This window comes from Epithele typhae (genome assembly GCF_022376455.1).
Source record: "Epithele typhae strain CBS 203.58 chromosome Unknown BXZ73scaffold_69, whole genome shotgun sequence".
NCBI lineage: Eukaryota > Fungi > Basidiomycota > Agaricomycetes > Polyporales > Epitheliaceae > Epithele > Epithele typhae.
In genome coordinates, this window is record NW_025954260.1 from 458 (window position 1) to 18016 (window position 17559).

Consider the following 17559-nt stretch of genomic DNA (forward strand, 5'->3'; position numbering starts at 1 on the left):
ATGAGCGCGCCTGATTGGCGAGCCCAGAGCCGGTATTTGCTTCCCTAAGGGCTTATCCGCCGGATAACTCCCTATCCCGTCAGAGCCAAACACGCTCCTCCTCTCATCCGCGAGGCGTCTGCCGCGCCGTGGCGGCGTACATATACCCCCGCGACTCGTCCCCTCCCCCCGTCCTCCCCGCACACCTCGTGCTCGTCCCTCCCGCCTCCTCTGCGACCCCAGCGGCGCACGCTTCGGCACTCTGCATATAGCACACCTCGCCTCTCGCCTCCTCCACCACACCCCACTCGCCTCAATGACGGAATACGACTACTCTCCGGACGCGGTCGAGCGTTTCCAAGCAAAAATGGCTGGCATCGGCCGCTGGGCAACCGAGCAGAAGTACTACTCCTCATCGTATGCCAACCCATTCCTCCCAAGCGAGGCCTCGTCCTCTTCATCCTCCTCGTCCTCCCAACCTCCCCGCCCGCGGTCCTCCTCCCGCCCCGAACCACACCACCGTCCCCGGGAGCCGCCTACTCGTTCCCGTACCCTGCCCCCCGGAGCCAGTTATGGGCACGGTCAGCGCTCTCGCACTCTCAACTACAGCCCGCAGCCCGACTCATCTGCGCCTTCACGGGGCCACCACCGCTCCGGCTCTACACCCGCAGATCCGCGCCGCGCACACACCCTCCCCACCCCGGTCGTGTACGGGCACCCGCCGTACGGCCCCGGGCCCTCGCCCATGCGCGCCACGCCCGCGCCGAACGTCTACCAAGCGACGAACCCCGCGTACCAGCCGCCGCCGGGCTCGCGGACGATGGACGTCAAGTTCGTCCCCGGCCACCCCATCGTGCTCCCTCCGCCGCGCCGAGGTGAGCAGTACGTCATCATCCCGCCCAAGGGCGGCCGCGTGGACATCGTCACCGACGGCCGGCACGACCGCCACCACGGCGCGAGCGGGAGCGGCGGCGGGCGGAGCAAGGACAGCAGCCCGACGAAGAGGAGCGACCCGTTCTTCAAGCGCTTCATCCCCGGCTGGGGCGGCGACAGCTCGCGCTCGTCGTCGACCCGCCGGCGCTAGTCCTCCCGGTGAGCCGCGGGGCGGTGGACGCGTGTCCGCCGCCAGCCTCCCGAGCCCTGGCGCGCGTCCGTCCTCCGGGACGACGTCCGCGATCCGATCCGCTTCTTCCGACGGACAGCGGGCGCGTCTGCCCCGCGCTGCGACGGCGCCCGCGGCTCGCTGCGCCTCGTGCGCTCCCATGTCTATTTCCTCACCTTATTGGCCCCCGCGCTCGGCCCATGGAATCTAGGAACCTTCGCCGGTCCGTTCGTCTCTTCATCTCCGTCGGACCCCTGCGCTTTGTAGATACACACCCTCTCCTTCCCGCTGGTGCGCTGCGCCAGCTTCCCCAGTATCCGCTCCCGGACTCCGGTTATCGCGGCTACCTCGCCCGAACCCTTCCCGCTCGCTAGCGTAGATAATGATAATGCCTCGCCGTTCACGACCGTCCCACGATACCACCGACACTGTACCCGTCTAGTAGGCTATAGTTGTATCACCACCGCCACGTACTTAGACTCTTTTACATAGACGCAATTTTACGACCCCTTGATGTTTGACGCCCCCATCTTCTCTCTGTCCGAGCTTCACGATGCCGCGAACCTGCGAGACCATCCAGAACACACGGCGACCATCCGTCACCGACGTCCCATCCGCCCATCTGCCGTCCACGCCGCACACATCGCATCCGTCGATATCGGATGGGCGCACCGAGCCTGAAGGCCTGAGGAAGCCAAGCGTGCGCCACCACGAGGGCGGACGTCTGGCCACGCGCGGAGAGAGCACGGCTTCGTCGCCCGCGATCCGTTCATTTCCTCGCCACCCTCGGAGGCTCGGAGGGAGCGAACCCGCGCCTCTCCCTCCGGCAGCCTTTGTCTCGCGCGAAGCGACCCCGCCACCGCGTCCCTCCCACCGCACCCTCGCGCCGAGGGTTCCCCCGCGGGCCTATCGCGTGCGGAGTTCGGAGTCTCTGGCCCTTGGGAGACTGCGTGGCAAGAGAAGACGGGCCTGGCCAGCCCACGGATGCGTGCGTGCGCCCTGGAGAGGAAGCCGCGCGGTGTGACTCGTGAGTCTATACGGAAATCCCTGAGAGTCTGAGTGATCCGCGCGCCCTGGGCCTCGATGTCGATGTCCTTGTCGGTGGGAGCGCACTAGAAGTTTTGCGTCTGCGTTCTGTCTTCGTCGGGGGTGCGTGTCCGCATTGGGGCCGTTCCCATGGCAGGGCCCAGTGTCGCCGGCGCAGCCCGATCGCGCGAAGGCCACCTGAATCCACGACTGAGTGCTGAGTACTGAGTCCGCTTCGGCGGTGCGTGCCAGCGCTGTGTGGGAGTCGCCTGCAGCCGGCCTAGAGCGCCGCGCCGCGCCCGCTGCCCCTGTCCGTCGTTGCCCGCTGCCCCGACGGCGAACTCGTCCGAAGCTGAGTACTGACCTGAGTGAAGCCCGGGCTGTGTGGGTCTGTAGGTCCAGCCCGAGGACGACCTGCGATCGAAGGGAATGAATCTGGATCGTCACCATACTTGCCACGGCCTCTCGTCCGGAGAATGGAGGTGGCACTGCGTCCAGGACTCCATAGCAGCCCGCGACACAATAGCACCCTCATCTCCGTCGCACGCGCCAGCTGCGCGCCGCGCGCCTCGTCCGCTGCAGCCTCCAGCCTCCAGCCTCCAGCCTCCAGCCTCCAGCCTCCAGGGCTCGGCCGTCTCGGCGCGAGCACCCCGCTGGTCGGGGCAGTGACCCCGAGCGGCGAGGCGGATCCAGCGCGCGGCGAGCGGGCAATCTGGCACGGATCAGTGCGCGAGAGCGCGCGCAGCCCGAGCGGCGAGATCGCGCGCGCGATCTCGATCAGCCGGAGCGCAGCGGGGTGAAACTGTGGCTCGGGATCCCGATCAGGCACTTGTCGGGGCGCGGGATCAAAACCGCGATAGCCTCGTGTTCGCGCCTCCCGGCGGTTGTCCGCGGTGAGAACCGGCTGCGGCTCCTGTGAGCTGACTGCGCCGTGGTCTGGCAAAGGGTGGGCAATGGCGGGCCCGTGCTCCGGACGGAGACCGGTCGGGTCTGCCTGCCGAGTCTCGAACATTAACAGCGTGAAGGGACCAGAGAAGAACGAACCCGGAACTTCTTGGCATGGTTGGGAGTTCATGAATTACGGTACCATCGCCATCCTGTGCATGCTCATGAGAGGTCCAGATGGTCTTGATGAACCTTCGGCTCTTCGTGATGCGCAGTGTTGGAGCAGTGGGTCATTTCCCTCAAAAACTTATCCCAATTTCCGCGAGGGAAAATAATACCACCAATTTGCTCGCAGCCGTATGCAGGTGGGCCGCAGTCGGCCGTGTCTCTGATATGCTCCTGCCGTATGCCGAGATGTTCAGCCGAGCTGTGGACCCGGTGCGGCGGAAGTGCTGCAAGCGCAAGAAAGCAAGTCAGGAGGCGGCGCCGCGTGGCAAGGCAATGTGCCATCCGCTCCACGTGCGTCTGCCTAAAGGAGCAAGGCGGGATTTCCCACGGGCGCGTCGTCCTAGGGCGGCTACGCGTCGTCATCCTCTTTTGACTCTTGACCCCATCCTGCGTTGCCCCCCCGCTCCAGGCCCGAGCTCGCCTCAGTGTTCCAGTATATGCGCCCCAATAGTGTTTTAAACACATCTTCAGGTGAGTTTGTTCAGTCTGCCAGTGCTGTCTAAGTTCTGACATTACGCGCAACCCTTCAGGTACAGCCCCGCTAACAGCATGCATGTGCGCCACGAATCGCAGAAGATGGTTCGTTGATGCTGCCGAGCACACATGATACGTGCTGTCATGGGGCTCGTACAAATGTACGTCCTCCTACAATCCCAGGTTAGTAGTCTCGTCTTCACTTCATTTCGACTTCAACGATCTGACCGTATCAGCTCGTGACCAGGAAGTCGTCTCTAAGCAGCTCTGGATAAGTGGCCGAGATCCCCTGTAGCGCATTCTTGCTGCTACTTGCTCGTGGTAAGCTCCTCCGGTCACCGTACGTATTTGGCCGCAGTCTCACTTGCCTTTTACGACGTCGAAGCAATGGAAGAGGCGTGAGGTCTTTCGGACCTCTCATTAAGGCTCTGTGCGCGTGAACGTGCCCCTTCGTGACGCTTTGACTCGCCGTGGGTTGAAACGTCGACGGTTATAGACACCTTCTGGTGAGTTGGTCGCTACATACCGAATCCGGGTATGCACGTACTAACACCGTGCCCTTAGAGACGCCGCCGATTCCTCTGTTCACCACTACTATGGCAAGGCGCACATTCCGACAAGCGGTTCTCTGCAGCCCCGCTCCCAACTTGACTATCTAGTGCACGTCCATTCCGAGCGACATGACGGCATCCACGAGGGCGCTTTCGGTCACTTCGTCTCAAGGTCCGCCAGATATATAGGAACTCTGCCCACCCTCTGCAACATCACATCTCACTGGACCTCCTAATCATCGCCCCTGCTCACGCGATGTCAACGGCGCCCCATCTGGCAGAGGCATGATGTCTCAGACGTCGTCGCTGTCCCACCGTTCGCGAACCTTCCTGCCTCATGTTCGATCTCCTCGACCACAACTGGCGACCTCGTTGTGAGACCTTCACGCAATCAGACGCTCTAACGACACCTTGCTTTATACACCGCTGCTCGCGATCGCCAGCGATACTGTCCCTCCGCCAATCTGCCGTCGTTCACTCTCGCCTCGACCTCCCCCTCGCTCGTTCACCGACGCTTTCATCGGCGCTTTCATCGTCAACGACGGACGGCAGAAGATCGGTCACATCGCACGGGGAGCCTCAGGGCACCAGCATGCTTCGAAGACGCGTTTGCCGATGTGGGTCCACTCGCCTGCCCATCGTCGCTGCACGTGTTGCCGGTCGCCGCGACTCAAATCGGCGTGCCTTGTACTCTGCCGAGTGAATATCAAGTCTCACACCTTCTGCTCAACGGTGAGTCGGTCGTCTCCCCTGCCACTTTGCGTCTATAACATACGAGACTGACCCCTTAAATTGTCTGGACGTCCTCAGGAGCCCGTGCACAAGTGCTTTTCTCATGAAGTGTTAAGATGGAGGAGTGTCGCCGAACATCGAGGGCGTTGCGGAAAAAGACGCTCGGTGTATGCCTCGTGCATGTTTGAGGTGCGCCCACATTCCCTCGAAACTCGACACAATAGTCGCCTCGTTGCAAAAAATGTGTTTGCGCGTAAGGTCTAGAGTGATTGTGCCTCCGTGCGGTCCGCGCCTCGTGGCTCTGAGTAGTTCACCTTTAATCGTCGCTCTCCGATTTCACTCCAGGTTGTCCCTCCCGCCCCCTTCCTTCATGTGAACTCGCTTGCTACCCCCACCCTCGCCCTATCTCCACCACGTCCAGACAACCACGGGTCGGGAGAACAGTGTACGCTCCATTCCGTCCCTTCACTGAATTTTGCCACTTGGGTTGCCGCAAGCGTACAAGAAGCATGACCTTGTCATTCGACGACTTCTTAGAATGGCCTTCACAGTCGTCGACGCCATCGATGACGTCAACGTCGCTGCTATTGGACTCAACGCTTTTCCAAGCTCGTTGACTACGCCCTTGAAGATCCCCGATCGGCACGACTGATCATTGGGTCGACGATCGCGCCGACGGGGGACATGAGGGACACGTCATCGGCTGGTAGACGTTGAAGCGATGAGTAGCACTCCGGTGAGTACGCACCCGTCTGCGCTCGATGACGCCTAACCGAAGAGCGGCAGCCGTATGTTGTAATACGCACGCACCTGTTCTCTTTCGTCGTTCGTCCCCGCGCCGCGGAGCAATCGAGTTGTCATCTGCCCACCCTTCGCCATAACAGGGCCGCTGCAAGCCTTCCCGCGACGTCGACGCGCCCCCCTCCCGGCATCTATCCGATGTATGGAACACGGGGCACGCGTCCGCGGCACACCGTGGGTCGCGTCCCAGAGAAGGAAGGCCTCCCCAGACCCAGCCCCCGCTGCCTGCCTCCCTCCGCCGCCGCCAGTGCCCAGTCCGCCCGCCTCGCCCAAGCGTCCGTACGTCATCTGCCGATCAGAGCACAAGGGCGCGCGTGCACGACGCCCTCATCGATGCACAAGGGCGCGGCGCGGCGCGGCCCCCAAGTCCAAGTCCAAATCCAAATTCGCATCCGAGGTCCAAGTCCCAACCCCGCGCAAGCACACACCCAGGGCCCCTTCCCCTGCGCTCGCACGGGACTGGGCCTTGTATTCCCCCACCCCGCCGGCGCACGCCTGATGGAACGGCGCAGGAAAGCAGACTAAACAGAAAGGCGCGTCGACGCCCCCAGCCCCCACCCTGGCAGCAGCTTCCTCCTGCGCGCCCGCACTGCTGACGTAAATCCCAACCTTAGGACCGTCGACGGCGCAGGCGTGATGCACGCCCGGGCGTGCGGGCCTCCGGAGGGCTTCGCGGCCAATCGCGCGCGGGTACCGCGTGCTCGCGCTCCCAGGGCCCGCCTCACGGGGCCCCTCGGGCGTGAACGTTGGGCCGACGGAGGGGGCACGTGGGCCGGCGTGGGCGGACGGGGCGGGAGGAGAAGGACGAGAAGACCCGCGCGCGAGGGCCCGGACGGGAACAAGGCGGGCTCGGCAGGGAGGTGCGTGCGTGCGTTTATCAGTGCAGAGCTTGAGATCTTGAGGGCTTGCGTCCGTCCTGCGCGCGCGGGGGTTCGAGAGGCTTTTCGATAACGGGGATGCCATTGCTAGTGCAGACGGACATGGGACGAGGCCGAGGCCCGCGCTCCGCGGCGCGGGCGTGGACGATGCGTACTCGACAGGAAGGAGAAGAGACGTGGGTGGACAGATCCAGGGACCGGACACGTACGTGGGGACGCGGGCGACGAAATAACGTAGCGGGGCGAGTGCGCCCGGGCGCGGCGCGGCGGGACGAGGCGCACGCAGCCCGGGCCTGGCTCCCTTACTCGGGAGGGGTGTGTCGTGGGGACGGGCGGGGCGATCCCCCAGGGGCGCGCCCGCCCGCCCCCCGCCACGGCGCGGGTATTGATACAGTGCGGCGACGGGGCGCCGGGAGGATATGATACAGCGGTACAGGGTTCGCGAGGGGGGCGGAGCGGGGAGGACGGTAAGCAAGAAACACGAGGCGGGGCGGGGGAAAGAGGACGACGGGGAGATGGGCCTCACCTGCGGGGGAGTAGGCGCGGCGGCGATAACGGAGGAGAACAGGTGCAACGCAACGAGGAGCGAGGACGGAAGACGAGAGGGAGCGAGATAGCAATAAACAGAAGAAGGAGCGGAGGTGAGTGGCCACCAGAATGCTAAATCCCAAACTGGCCCGCGGACAGGGACGAGATGTAGTCCGCTTGCGCGAACACGTTCTGGCCGTGGTGTTGGTGCTGGTGGTGGCCCTGGTCGGCGTAGAAGGACGAGAAGTCGCCTTTCGGCGGGATGGCCCCGAACGTTTGCGCGGCGGACCCGTACGCGGCGACGAAGTCCGGGGCACAGTACGACCCATACAGCGCCGCGGCGTCCGCGTGTTGGGGTAGGAAGCCGCCGTCCGCGGAGGGATCGAAGACGTCTCCGAGGAAGTCCCCGAGCCCCGGCGCGTGGGCGTCGTGCAGCGCGGGGTACGTCTGTGGGGTGCCCGGCACGCTCGAGAGCGGGGACGAGGACGTCGTCCAGCAGTCCATGAAGGACGTGTCTATGGAAAGGTGCTGGCAGTCGAACTGGGGGACGCATGCGTCGGGCGACTGTTGTTGCTGGGCGTGGGCGTCCGGGGTGTAGGTTTCGAAGACGGGGCTGGCCCGATCGAGCGGATCACAGGCTGAGTAGGAGGGCATTGTGGGGGCCGCGCTGGTGTCCCAAGAGAATGTGCTGAATTCCTGCAGATCGCAGCACCACGGCGTTAGCGGGACCACCAATCCAGGGAAGGTCAAGACTCACAAAGGAGGGATTCGCTGATAACCCGTACGTGGGCGTGACGGGGAAGGGCGACGAAGGTGAGCTGTAGTAGTCGCTCTCGGTATCCGGCTCGGACGGTGGGGGCGAGGACGGCGCGGGGGTGGCGTACGAGTCGAAGGACTCGGTCGACGCGGAGCGCACGATCTCGGGCCGCGAGCTGGAGGAGCGCCCCGAGCTCTTGCGCTTCGCGGGCGACGCGGGCTCGACTTTGAAGAACGGCGCGTCCGAGTTGTGCTCGGTGTCGGGGGCGGGCGCGCTGGACGAGCGTCGGTAGTGGCGCGCGGTGATGGGCGCCTCGAAGCGGGTGACGACCTGGGGGACGTGGTGGCGGTCGAACTCTTGGATGGCGGCGTTGAGCGCGGCGCCCTTCTTGCCCTCGATGAGGAGCTCTGCGATCTTGGCGCAGCGCTTGAGGTCCTTGGGCTCGACCTCTCGCACCTTGCGCTTGGGCTCGGGCGCCTTGCCTTTGGTGTGCAGCGGGCGGAAGGCGTACTGGGGGAACTTGCGGCGGTGCTCCTCGAGGGCGGCCTTGGCCTTGGCGTGCCAGACCTGGCGCTCCTCGTTCGGGAGGTTCTGCCAGGTGAGGCCGATGATCTTGCTGAGCGTGGAGTGGTTCGTCTCGACCTCGGAGGAGACGTGCTGGCTCTTGATGAACGAGGAGCGGAAGAGGATGAACGCGTTCGGGGGGCGGGGGATGTGGTTCTCGGGCTTCTTCTTCGCGTGCGCGGCGCGGCGCTCCTTGGCCCCGCCGTCGGTGGGGTTGGCGGGGAAGAGGAGGGGCTCGGTGACGAACTCGAGCTTCGTCGGCGGGTCGAGGTACGTGCCCGGGGTGAGCGTCTGCGCGAACGCGAAGCCCTGGTCGGGCGTGGCGGCAGCGGCAGCGAGGACTGTGGGTGCGCGCGGGGAGGGGGGATCGCTATCAGCGGGCCGTGCGGGGGCGCGAGAGGACGATCGGCGGGCGTCACCTTTGGGCTGCGCGGCGCGCTTGGAGGGGCGGGCGCGGTCTGCGGGCATCGTGCTGGGCGGGGGTGCGGGACGGTGGGTGCGGGGGCAGGAGGCAGGAGGCAGGGAGGAAGACCGGAAGCAGGAGCGGGCAGACGGGCGTGCGGGCAGAGAGGGGGCGGGCGTGATGGTGGGAGGTGTCGCGGATCGAGCACGGGTGGGGGATTACATACGTCTTATACCGCCGCGCAGGACGAGGGGGCGCACGGGAAACAAGTCCGAATACTCCGGCGTCTGCCCCCGTCGAGACTTGAGCCCGGCCTTCGATAAGCGGTCCGAATCGGGCAGTGCGCGCCCAGAAGCCCGGCACGCTTGCGCTCGGCCTCCTCCCGTCCCTCCGCCTGCCGCCCGTCTCGCTGATTGAAATCTGCAATTACGTCCCGCGCTCGCACGACCCTCCCAGCCCACCCACCGACGGCCCTGTTCGCTGGCCATCGCGCGCCGCGCACCGTCTCTCGCAGAGTGGGCTCGCTGCACGCACCAACAGGCGACGGGCGACGGGCGACGGACGAGGATTACGGGTGGAGGGGAGGAGCTTGATCAAGCAGCTGTTGTTCTGTCGTCTTGCTTCTGAGCCGCCTTCTATTGGCCGGGCGCCCCCCTCTCCGCGCACGCACGCACGTCGCGAGGGCCCCCCCCCGCCGCCGAACGACATTGTACTCTCGCACTCCAGATGAATCCACCCCGTACCTACCAGGTGCGATCGTGCTGCACGGCACGTTTCGCCGTCGATCCCAGATGTGGCGTTAGTGAGCGAGATCGTGCAGCGGTCGGTGGCCTGTGAGACCTCGCTCACCCACCTCCACGCGCGCCTCGGTTATCTCCCTTTCGCAGTCGAGATCACGCCGGAGGCAAAATGGGGGCATTACTTAATTATCGCCCCTCGAATGCCCCGCCGCCCGCCGCCGCCGCCACCGCCGGCCCCCCAGACTCCCCTCAGTGGCGCGCGAGCAGGGGAAGAGGCGTCGTATGATATAGTTGTGGGCGTCGTCTAGAATCCGCCGCGCGAGACGTCAGCGTATGTCACGACCTTACGTCTCCCGCCTTCCTGCCGTACTAATGCGCTCGTATTAAAAAAAAAGTCGACAACCCCCGCATCCGTCCGAACCGGTCCGCACGCTTCCCCGATCCAGAAGCCCGGCGTGATCGCCGGGGGGGCCTTCGCTTCCCCGGCCGGAGTGACCCCGGGTTCCGCCTCCTTGGCGCCTGCCTGTACAGAATGCGTGCGCGCGGATGCTTTTCGGCGATCCCATCGCTGGACGGCCCGGAGGCGCCCGGAAGGCGCCGCGGAGGGACTTACCGCACTACTCGCAGCGTAAACGTAGAATGATGGGTTATAAAGAGACGGAGACGGACGAATTCAAGAGAGGAGCCGTGAAAGCCCACCGGTAAACGGAAGCCTCCGTTTTTCGCTCGATGCGCGCGAGGGACAAGCGAGAGAAGTGGGCTAAACATTCATTTACGCAGGAACAACACTCTGGGAGACACCACCTCGTCCCTTTAGCCAATCTTCAGAATGGAAGGCGTCCCTCGGTGAGCTAGGAGAACGGACGTAAGTGACGGTCCCTCCACATCCACCTCCGAGACCCATCGGCGCGCGTCGAGCTCCTCACGAGCGCAGCGGAACGGCGGCGGGTCTGGCGAGCTGATTGGCGCGACGGTGTGCGCGAGCCTGTGGCCGCTTGGCGCGTCGAAACGGCGCACTCCAGGCAACCACCCACGTTCTGCAGGCACACCCTCCATCAGCGCTGAGCGGACCGCTCCGCGTCCCATCGCGGTGTGGTCTGTGTGTCCACGATCGCCACCGCCGCCGCCACCGCCGTCGCTGAGAGGCCGTCGCCCGGGAGCCCAAGGAAGGTTCGGGCCTGGTGCCGTGGACGGTGGACGAAGACGTCCCTGGGAGAGTGCGCCCACAAAGCCTGAACTTACAACGCTCCGTGACGGACGCGTGATCGCGGCCGTCGCGGCCGCTTGTATACCCGAGAACAAACGGAGAGCGGGGGGATGTTCGGCGGGTGTGTTGTCGGTCGTAGATGCGGTCGCTGGGTCGAGTCGGGAGCCGTGGATATGTGCGGATTGAGGTAGGCTAGAGGTTTTGAAGGTTCACGGTTTACGATTTACGGTTCACGGTTATCGGTGCACGGTGCACGGTTCGCCTGTCCACCGTGCCAGCTTCAAACCTCGGCGGCCGATGACCCACCGTCCGCCGTCCTCGCCCGCACGGATAAACGTTTCTGGCGTGGACGACGACGCACGTCGTCGGTCTCCAGAGCCGTCCAGGCAACGCTTCGCGTTACGCCATCGTCGTCCGCGCGGTTGCCCATCAAGTCGCCGAAGCTTCCCGAGCCGTGCTGTGCTCGACTACGACGTCCGTCGCTGTCGCCGGCGACCTCAGGCCTGTCCGTTACCCTCCAGGCTCCAGGCTCCAGGGCCGGAGGACAAGGCCAGGGAAAGCTTCGGCGGACCTGTGGGCTGTGGCCAAACGCGCGCCACACGGTTCTCCCAGATCCCAGACCCGGTCCCCATTCCGTTCCTGGCGCCGCTGATCTCAGCGGAAGAAGGCCATCGACGGCGACGGCGACGGACCAGGAGGACGCTGGACAGCACTCAGTGGTAACTGCTGGGGAGGGAGGTCCCTGCCGCGCGCGCTTCGGCGTCCAGCTCGTTCGAGCCCGGATCGCCGTCCCCTTCTTCTCCAGAGCCCGGCCAGTGGGCGCGCAGATCGCGGGCTCGCGCGCGCGGCGGGCGCGAGTGCGCCCACGGAGGGCAACGTGCTACGATACGCCATCGTCAACGGGTCGGCGGCGCAAGGACCCTGGGCTCGTCCACCGTCCGCCGCCCGCCGCGCGAGTCCGTGGCGAGCGGATCTCGAAGACGGCGGACGGGCTGCTAGCTCTGGATGGCTGTTGATATTGTACAGTGGCGCTGGCGACGACGACGACAACGAGACGGCGCAGCGACGTCACGACGGCTGGGCGCCGAGGGCGCGGGAGGGCGCGCCGGGCGGGACGGGGCGGGACGGGCTGGAAGGAGGCATCGTTGTCCACGCGGGGGAGCTTCTGGCCGCGGACGGCGTTTGGAGAGGCCCGGAATGGGAGGGCGCCTGGCCTGGAAACCACCACCGGGGAATCGCTCGAGCGTGGCGGGGCTGCGGATGGAGACCTCGAGGCCACGCCCGGCCGTGACACCTCGGGCATAGACATGTGTTCTGGCCAGGTAAATCCGTGGGAATTTGAAGTAAAATGTGTCATTCTGCTAGCATGTCCAATCGCCGTTATATCCGTGTGACAGTTATACTATCTCGGGCATGCCGCATGCATTTCCCGTGCGGAGAAAGGCAACCTTCCCCTTTGCTGCCCGTTCAGGGACATGCCAGGGAAATGCTACCTTTCCCTTGCATTTCAATGGCATTTTTCTCAGCGTTGCACAGCTCACATGCGTATGTCGAGCACTGTGGGGCAGCAGGATGTGCACACCGTCGTTTTTGGTGTGCACCGTTGCTGTGTGCCCGTGTTAGCCTTGGCAACCACCACACCTGAATTTGACATGCAAGGGAAAGGTAGCATTTCCCTGGCATGTCCCTGAACGGGCAGCAAAGGGGAAGGTTGCCTTTCTCCGCACGGGAAATGCATGCGGCATGCCCGAGATAGTATAACTGTCACACGGATATAACGGCGATTGGACATGCTAGCAGAATGACACATTTTACTTCAAATTCCCACGGATTTACCTGGCCAGAACACATGTCTATGCCCGAGGTGTGAGCTGCTCAAGGACGGCCCGCGCGCACGTGTCGCCGACGGTCGGATTGAACGGCAGCTCGGCCGGCCAGATGGAAGACGAGGGGGAATTCGCGACCTTGAGCCGCAGAAGGAGTGGTACGGCGCCTGCGAATTAGAGCTCGTGCTGACCATCCTCGCCAACAGACGGTCTGCGGAAGCACGGCGCGACGGGCAGGCGCTCGTCGCCCGCCCGCCCGGGCACCACACAGTGCGGCCCACCGCATTTGTACCCTAAATGGCAGCACGACGGCGCGAACGGGCCCGCCGCGGCGCGCGCGGACGCAACCACCCGCCCCGACGCGTTCGCGCCCGGCCGAGAGCGCGCACGCGAGTGCCATCTCCGTCGCGCGCCCCGCCGGAGCTGGGAGCCGGGGGGCCTTGAGCCTGGGGCGGCGTGCCGGCATGGGCATTCGTGCGCGGCGCGCTCTTGTTCTTGGGACGCCGTGCGCCATGGGACCGCGGCGCTGGAGCGGGCGCGCGCACGGGGGCGGGCGTGGGTGCATTGCGTGCGCGCAGCTGGGCGTTTGAGCGCCGAGGCGCCGGGCGATTTTTCCGCAGGGAGTGGAGGCCCGAGGGGCTTCGCGGGTTCGCGAGTTCGCTCGCTTGCGGTATCTGTGCGCCGTGCGCGGCGCGTCCGGCCGACGTTGCGTAACGTCCGCGGTTGGCGTTGGGCACCCGCCCGCGCTTCGAGTGCGTAGGCAGCGCGGACGGTGGTCTGCAGAGCGTGCCATTCGGATGGATCGAGCGGCAGCTGGGCGCTCGAGGTCGGTGTGCTATGCATTGACGACTCCGGATAAAAGCGGGAGTACAACGGGCGACGCCGCGCGGAACGTGGCCTGCGCCCTGCACGTGTCCGGAAATGTTGATGCCCGTTAGGTGTCGAGCTGCCTCGAGGCGCGGCGCTGCACACGTACGTCGCCATTGCACGGCGGAGACGGAGACCGTGCACCGACAGGCCGCGTGCGAGCTCCAGAGTCAGGCGCAGTTGAGGAGTTCGAAGCCGGGTTTGCGGCTACGCTAGGAGGCCAAATGAACGGGCGAAGGCCACACCAGTGTACGAGCCTTTGGCATACGAAGTGACGGAGCGACCTAGAGCCTAGGGACGATAAGCACAGCATCATGCATGGGGCCACGGGCGGTGACGCTCACCAGCGAATAGCGGCCAGGCGAGGGCCCCCTCAGATTCAGAGACGCACGGGAGGGGCGTCAGTCCGATCCTTATTGTTTTTCCGACCGCCCAGTGACCTTGAAGTGATGCGACGACCTGCGACCAACAGCAGCAGACGAGGCAGGCATCAGTACTTCCGGCATCGTCCGACATGTCGACAAAACCCATACGTTGAATGGAACCCGATGGCAAGCACTGGGCCGAGCTGGTGAGTCCACCCTCGATCCTAGTGTTGTCGAAATGCAAATGAAGAGCTTCAAGTCACGTAGAAACGTGCGCAACCTTCACCCGGAGAGTACGCGTCCGAGTGAACGAGCTCATTCCGGAAGCGCATCCGAAAGGGATAGACTAGCCTCGCGGCAGGCCAAGGGTCGCAACCATGCGGTGCGAGCGTTGTATTAAATTGGCGACGGCTGCAAGGCCTAAGAATCTGCGACAATCACCTTCTCAGTACTGCCTCGACACGCCACGACTTGAGACTGCGCACCATGGTCGGTCGAATGACAGGTACGAACGGCTGCAACAATGTACCGTGCACCCCAAATGCTAGCGTTGCGGAAATGAACGCCGCCCTCTAGGTGGTGACGAAAAGTCAGCTTTGCGGTGGAAATGAACGGCTGCCGCGCCCGCGGTCTAGACACTGGCCTTGGGGACGCAGTCCTGGCGTCTAGAACAGATTGTCCGTGTGGGTAGCGGTTCCTTGACGGAGCCTTTCTGCCACGTCGGACAGGTGGCCCCGTGCGCCATCATTCGTCTCGGCCGCGGCCTTGAATTTGAAAGCCGTCCGGGCCGGCGTCTCGTCGCCCCTCGTCGCCCCTTCGACCGCGCGCGTCAACGAGCCTTCTCGTCGTCCAGGAGCTGCCGCCAGCGCAGTTTGACAGACAGCGTCTGCTGGACGGGGAGTCCGGGGCCGCAGTGGAGCCGCCCCCGCTCCATCGAGCTTCGAGCGCACGTCGATCTGGCGTTCCCGCCGACACGCCTCGGAGGCCGCGCTGCGACGCCATTCGACACCCCGAGCGGCATCGCCGCTGCGTCCACCACGGCCGCGCTTCGCTACCGCGTAAGCAGCGCGCTCTGCCCCCGCTGCGCCCTTGTGTTGCCGCGCGGGCGCATGCGTCGGCCAGGGTCCTCGGCGCGGGAGATGACTGTGGGAAGATGGCGTACGTGCCCCGCAACGGGGTCCACGCACGGAAGGAGGGGTGGACCAAGGACGGGGGCGATAAGGCGGGCGTGCCGGAGGGGGCGCAATTACGCGGGTGCACGGGAGTGGTTAGTGCTCGGGTGCGATCGAGGGGGCTCGGGCGAGGAGGGCGCAGGTTGGTCTTGATCACCTTGACGCGGTGCGGCAGGGTGGCACCGGGATCCTCCGTGGCGTTCGTGGGTGTCGGTGGCCCGCGTGGGGCGACCCTGCGCGACTACGCACGGGGCATCGCGCGCGCCGGGCGTTGTTCAGGCTTGAGAGGAGGCAACGGCGAACGCGCCTTGTTTGCTGGAAGGCATCGTGCGTTGGACTCTGCTCGAGTCATCACCCGGAAGGACTCTGATGGCTCTTGAGATCAGGGGACGACGCTGCAAGCGCTCTGCGCGCCAGACTTCCGGTCCCCATGTGGTCCACTTTGGGATTTGCCCTATGCTGTTGGACGACGAGGTGGAACTGGGGTGCGCGACCTAACCCCCAAGTGGGGGGCGTAAACGATTGGAAGTTTGGCGAGTCTGATGCAGCGCAGATGCTTCGGCGTTGAGGCACCCGGATGGCGCGATGCGGCGGGGCGGGATCGGATCCACCTGCAGAGCCTGGAAGACGCGCCCGGGCTTGGACAACTGAGCAGCCTTGAGCTCTGTAGGGTGTAGCGTACCACGAACAACGGCGGTGTCCGGCACAACTTCACGTGAGCTGTAGAGATGCTGTGTGATATCATCGACAGGCTGTCCGCCGAGTTGCCCTTTATGTTTCGGGTCCTTCCGGACGCTGGCTGCCGATAGAGACCTACGGAGTACGGTGGCTCCTGACGCGGGTGGAGTGCCACATATCGAGATCTCAGAGCTGGAAGCTGAAAGCGTCTGTCGCTAGAAACGTGCGTGTCGAGATCCGGACAAGGAGGTCCGATAGACCTTGTGCTTCGAAGGAATGACAATAGGCTGCGGAGGATTGTGGGTGTCTTGGTGGGAGTGCCCATATGCGCCCTCTGAGCGAAAGTCGACGGATCCGATTAGTGACATTCAGCGTAGCCTCGGCAGTGTCCTACCTTCGGCATGGCGACACCCCATCACGCACAACCTCAAGGGTAGGCGTTGTGTAAGGCTACAGGGGTATGGTGGCGCATTCATTGAGGTTTCCTAATCGGGCACGCACAGAGCAATTGGTGTTCGGTATGGAGTTGCTGGGTTGATGAGATCGTGAAGAGTTAGGAGCTACCATGTCCCCTGACGAATAGGCCATTGTGTCGAAACTATCAGGTCGAGTGGGCGTGGGTCTATACGGTTCACTGGTCAACAACGAGCAAGTGGCGGAGCGCGCGCATTTAGGCGACAGTTCACCTGCATTTGGAGCGATGAGACCTCAGTTGCATAGAAACAAGGCCTTGGGAACATGCGTCAGAGTTGGGAAGGTGTATGACGCTGAAGGAGTAGACCCTCTGAGAGCTGGTTGTCGCGATCATTGGAGAGGTCGCGGTCTGAATAACGAGGAAGTTCTTCTCCGTGGCTTGCCGCTCTAGAAAGACGACCGGTGTATACGCGCGTCTTAACACTTGCAACAGAAACTTGGGTTATCATAGAAACGAGACCTATGAATGTACAGGTATGGCTCTAAAATCAACGGGGACATGGCGCCCTCTGGTTCAAAATGCACAATGGCGTCGGCTATGGATCGGGGCAAACACATAGAGACAGAAACGCACCCAAAAGGTCATGCTTGTGCTCACTCATACTGGTAGGGGGTAGAGAGCGCGATCACTACGGCGCATTCGCGTTAAAAAGGAAATAGACCACAATAGACGTACCGAGACAACCGCGTCTGCCTCGATCTCCACCAGCATCTCGCAGGAGACAAAACGAGTCCCGACCAGCATCGTCGCGGCCGGCGCCACATCTCCCAAAGCCTCTTTGAAAGCCGTTCCAACCTGGTCTGCATCACCGCTGTTCGTGATAAACATGCGTACGCGGACGACGTTCGTTTTGTCTCCTCCTAAGGCTTTGATGGCTCGAAAAATCTCTTCGAAGATAGTCTGGGCTTGCTTGAAAGCCGAGCTGGGGTGGAGAATCTCGCCGGACTGAGGGTCGATGGAAGTGGTGCCAGATACGAAGATGAACGGTCCTTGTCGGACGGCTCTGGAGTAGCCGAACCGCTTTTCATAAGGGTTTCCTGTGGTATGTTTCTGCATGCTGAGGGCCTCGAGTTAACACCCGGAGAGATTGGGAAAGCAGAAGTGGATTCGCACCCAGGTTGTATACGTATCCATTGTGACTCGATCTTTCCGAGTCAGTCGCCGTCTTGTCGGCGCATGCTTGGCTGCGCTGGGTTTGAAGTGGACTTCAACTCTTGAAGACATTCATGGAGGCAGAAGAAAAGAAACGGGAGTCCGAACGAGGAAGAGATGGTGGGTGCCTCAAGCGAGGGGCATGGTGATCGTCGCGGAGGACGTGTAT

At 63.9% G+C, this 17559-nt stretch overlaps 3 protein-coding genes across 3 annotated transcripts; 1 reads left to right on the forward strand and 2 right to left on the reverse strand.

Annotated features, from left to right (window-relative positions):
* Window positions 1–295: 295 nt before the first annotated feature.
* On the forward strand, window positions 296–1063 carry BXZ73DRAFT_105635 (uncharacterized protein; the record flags this gene model as incomplete). The annotated part of the gene is made up of 1 exon (XM_048016336.1): window positions 296–1063. The coding sequence occupies one exon, from the start codon at window positions 296–298 to the stop codon at window positions 1061–1063; it is 768 nt and encodes a 255-aa protein (XP_047873452.1).
* Window positions 1064–7316: 6253 nt separating this feature from the next.
* On the reverse strand, window positions 7317–8973 carry BXZ73DRAFT_53509 (uncharacterized protein; the record flags this gene model as incomplete). The annotated part of the gene is made up of 2 exons (XM_048021014.1): window positions 7317–7880; window positions 7942–8973. 2 exons carry the CDS (start codon window positions 8971–8973, stop codon window positions 7317–7319), a joined length of 1596 nt encoding a protein of 531 aa, XP_047873453.1.
* A 7858-nt stretch (window positions 8974–16831) lies between these two features.
* On the reverse strand, window positions 16832–17294 carry BXZ73DRAFT_105637 (YjgF-like protein; the record flags this gene model as incomplete). The annotated part of the gene is made up of 2 exons (XM_048016337.1): window positions 16832–16840; window positions 16914–17294. The coding sequence occupies 2 exons, from the start codon at window positions 17292–17294 to the stop codon at window positions 16832–16834; spliced, it is 390 nt and encodes a 129-aa protein (XP_047873454.1).
* Between the last annotated feature and the right edge of the window lie 265 nt (window positions 17295–17559).